General features: G+C 41.0%; 1 protein-coding gene across 1 annotated transcript; it reads left to right on the forward strand.

Moving 5' to 3' along the window:
- The first annotated feature begins 3,223 nt into the window (after window positions 1-3,223).
- LOC107574486 (ADP-ribosylation factor 6-like) lies at window positions 3,224-4,342 on the forward strand. Its single transcript, XM_016260927.1, has 2 exons — window positions 3,224-3,868; window positions 4,208-4,342. Exon 1 carries the CDS (start codon window positions 3,310-3,312, stop codon window positions 3,835-3,837), a length of 528 nt encoding a protein of 175 aa, XP_016116413.1. The 5' UTR covers window positions 3,224-3,309; the 3' UTR covers window positions 3,838-3,868; window positions 4,208-4,342.

The raw sequence follows: 4,342 nt of genomic DNA on the forward strand, positions 1-4,342 counted from the left end.
ATGCGCACCAGCGACACTCGTGACCAACTCTCGCGAGACAAACGAGCAACCGCAGCTTCAAAAACAAGCCCGATATTTTTTTTATAATTTATTAGCATCAGTATTATTTACTGCCAATAAATCAGCCCGGAACACACGAAACTGAAACTACCCTTTCATCTGGAAAAAAAAGCAAAAAGCTATTTTACAAAAAGCAGGAACAAAGCTCATCTCCAAGCGCAATAGGATTGGACGGATGGAAAAAGCCAGTGATAATTAATGCATTACAAAAACATTGTAAAAAATAAAATTTAGGCTACCTTAGAAAAAAGTCATCCCACTCCTCTACGATTGGCTGTTAACTGTGAGAGTCAATCAATACACGTGTTATACGCGACTTTAGGATTCTTTTTTTGGATTGTGTGGGCGTGGCCTAAATGCGCTCTGTATGTATACCAAGTGGCAGCCTCGCGCTCTCTCTCGTGAAGCCAGCACGGAAGTGACTGAAACTGTAATTCATCGACTGGCCGCTAGAGTCAGTCCCATAGACTCCCCATGTTAAAATGCCCAACTTTACAGCAGAAAAAAACATGTTTACAGTCTGGTTCAAAACATGGTTTTGGTCTATATAGCTAATTTTGCCCTTCACGACGACTGCGAGGTGCGTGAATTTTTTTATAACTCATCCGTTTAAATTATATTAAGCCTTAAAGTTCTGCATAATTAAGGGCGTGGCCACTTGAGTGACAGGAGGATTGCCGCTGCTGTCACCACCGTCGAGCTAGGTGGGCGTGGCTTCAGCAACCTGCTCCCGCCTCTTTGCCCATCTTCGATTATCCGGGAGTGACGCGCGGTGACACGCTGCCAAGATGGCGACGGCTGGCTCCGCCCACTTTTAGCTTCAAAAACCTCTTCAGGAACCTGCGGGTGACGTCACGGCACTACGTCCATGTTTTTATACAGTCTATGATCAATGCATATATACAGTGAACATAAATGAAAAGAAACGAAATTCCTCGTCAGGTTTAACTAACAAGCAACCATATTTTTAAAAATAAGCCCAAAAAGTCGCAACCTGGGATTTTTTACAAAAAAAAAGAATCCTAAAGTCGCGTATAATACGCGGACCCCGGTTACCGATAGGGGGCGTAACGCGGCCCACAGAAATCATATGGAATAAAAATTAAATGGAATCAAATTAAATTTATTCGAAAAATGTAAGAATTAGAATGAAATATAAAATTAAATGTATTCGAAATATCTGACGTCGAAGCCACGCGATAAAAAAAAAGGTAATCGCAACTTTTAACTCACAATTTTGACTTCTCGCAAATCTCAACTTTTTTTTTTTTGCGTTCCAGTTCCATTTATTTTTTATTAAACATAGAATACAAGAACTCATAGAGGTAACGGCATAGAATAAAACCAAATACAATAACAATCAGCGTCCAACCTTAAGGGGATCCGCAATACATGCAAGGCAAAAAATAAACAAATTTAAAACACAAGAAACACGTCCGATGATATTTTCGGGGCACGACAATTTTTCGCAATTCTGAACTGCCGGATATGAAATCAGAATTGCAAGATATAAACTTGTAAAGTTTGTATAAACTATAAGCTCACAATTCGGAGAAGAAAAATAGAAATTGTGACATATAAACTCGCAATTGCGCGAAAAAATTCTGAATTGTAAGATTAATAAAAAGTCGCTATTTTTAATCTTAATTTTTAATCAGGCTACACAGGAGAAAAAACATGCAGAATTGCGAGGAAAAAGGTCACAATTTTTTTTATTATTATTATTCTTTTTATTATTATTATTATTCTCATAGCAGAAACAGGCTTCCTTAAGTTACAGTGCTTCATTACAATAAAAATAATCATCTTCCCAGTATATGTATCACTGTAAGTAAACTAATAATGTAACAATATAGTCAACCCACGCTGAATAAATCTAATTTGAGTCGACCCTAAAAATAACCGAAAGCTTTTAGTACTTTTTCGTGTACATTTAGAGCTTCTCTGTTCTATGACGTGTATACTCTGTGTTTTTGATTAGGTTACTTTTGTGTTAAAAAATAGGCCACCTCAAACACACGATTCCTTACATTATTAAACAAAATATGTTAAAAATATGTACAGTTGAACTGAATAGAATTTAATGCAGTAATAAAAAAAACTTTCGATCTGAAACCGAGCTCAGGGTTTATGTAATAAAGGGAAAATGCAAATATGCATGTATATATATATATATATATGCATGTGTGTGTGGTTGTTTTTTTTGGTGTTATGTTAGAATCATTATTATACTCATACCTTTTGTGTTTTAATTGTTTTTAGCTTTATTTTTTCATTTTTGTTTTTCATGTTGTATGGATTTGTCATTTTTATTTAATCTCTTTATTTTCTAAATGTGTATAGGTAGTATTTATAAAGTTTTAGCTTTTAGTTTTTAGTTGTTTTAATACTACAGTTGATTGCTTCTGTCGTCCTCATTTGTAAGTCGCGTTGGATAAAATAAAAAATAAAAAAAATATCGTTATTATATCTTATTTAAGGCGAATTCTTTAATACGTGAATATTAACGAAGTCGTTCTCGCCTTGCTTTTTGATCACAATGTATCGAATGCAAGTCTGTTGAATATTAACTACGCATTGCTGACGTAGCCGCACTCTGTCCAATGGCAAACAAACGCGTCATGAATATTAATGAGCAGAGCCTTCGCCGTAGTAGATCCGAGCGCTCGAATAGCAGACGGCGCAGTGCGCCTGAGCGAAGAAGAGAGGAAGTGGCGGCTGAAGCAGCTCCGCACCTTTTCCGGTAACACCGACAGCGGCACGACCGGGACCGAGAGAGCGACCGGAGAGGAACAGAGGGGACAGAACCGACCCGGGGTGCGCGAGAGGGCGGCTGTTATACGAGGTGAATGCTTAGTACGAGCAGAACACGAAGTGAAACTACAAGAATAAAGTTGTGTTTGACACCCCTCCCTTTTCTCATCCGCTTTCTCTCGTGTTTCAGGGACTGAAGAGGGGGAACTCGGGATGCATGACTGACGTTTGGAGTTTTTTCTCACAGCCTCGAGCAGAACATACGATCTGAAACGCGTCTGAAGGGAATGTGCGCAAAACAAACGCGACCCGACAGCGGGTGCACCGGAAGGAAGTCTGAGGAAAGGCCTTTCACAGATCCAAGCACACCTGACGGGTTTTGTTTCTGAATTTTGAAGGTTGTTTGCAGTACTGCGAATATATGTGTTTTTCTGACTGACCAAAAACCCTCGTCCCTCTTCCTGCAACACATTTAATATATGCACAGCCAAAAAGATGGGGAAGATGCTTTCGAAGATCTTCGGCAACAAGGAGATGAGAATATTGATGCTTGGACTTGACGCGGCGGGAAAGACGACGATCCTATACAAACTCAAACTGGGACAGTCGGTCACCACCATCCCGACGGTGGGCTTCAACGTGGAGACCGTTACGTACAAGAACGTCAAGTTTAACGTGTGGGACGTGGGCGGTCAGGATAAGATCCGTCCGCTTTGGCGGCACTATTACACCGGCACCCAAGGCTTGATCTTCGTAGTGGACTGTGCGGATCGTGACCGGATCGACGAGGCTAGACAGGAGCTGCATCGCATTATTAACGACCGCGAGATGCGCGACGCAATCATCTTGATCTTCGCCAACAAGCAAGACCTTCCGGACGCCATGAAGCCGCACGAGATCCAGGAGAAGCTGGGTTTGACTCGGATCAGAGATCGTAATTGGTACGTTCAGCCGGCCTGCGCTACGACGGGCGACGGACTCTACGAAGGGCTCACCTGGCTCACGTCCAATTACAAATCCTAACGCGAGCGGGCGAAGACGCACGCGTGGAAACTACACTCTAAAAAAAATGCTGGGTTAAATACAACCCAGTGCTGGGTAAAATAAGGACAAACCCATCAATTGGGCTGTTTTGAAATGCTGGGTTAAATACAACCCAGTGCTGGGTAAAATAGGGACGAACCCAGCAATTGGGCTGTTTTGTAATGCTGGGTTAAATACAACCCAGTGCTGGGTAAAATAGGGACAAACCCAGCAATTGGGCTGTTTTGAAATGCTGGGTTAAATACAACCCAGTGCTGGGTAAAATAGGGACGAACCCAGCAATTTGGCTGTTTTGTCCCTATTTTACCCAGCACTGGGTTGTATTTAACCCAGCATTTTTTTTAGAGTGTAGAAGCAATTAACCAATAACTCTGGCTTCTGTCTGTAAAGTTTGGTTTTATTCTCTGTCTTTGATTTCGGTGACATGTAACCCGACTTTTTCTTTCGTACACTCCTGTTGAATGTCCATAAAGTATTACTTTCA

Source organism: Sinocyclocheilus grahami, unplaced genomic scaffold (genome assembly GCF_001515645.1).
Source record: "Sinocyclocheilus grahami isolate Dianchi unplaced genomic scaffold, SAMN03320097.WGS_v1.1 scaffold2249.1, whole genome shotgun sequence".
NCBI classification, from domain to species: domain Eukaryota; kingdom Metazoa; phylum Chordata; class Actinopteri; order Cypriniformes; family Cyprinidae; genus Sinocyclocheilus; species Sinocyclocheilus grahami.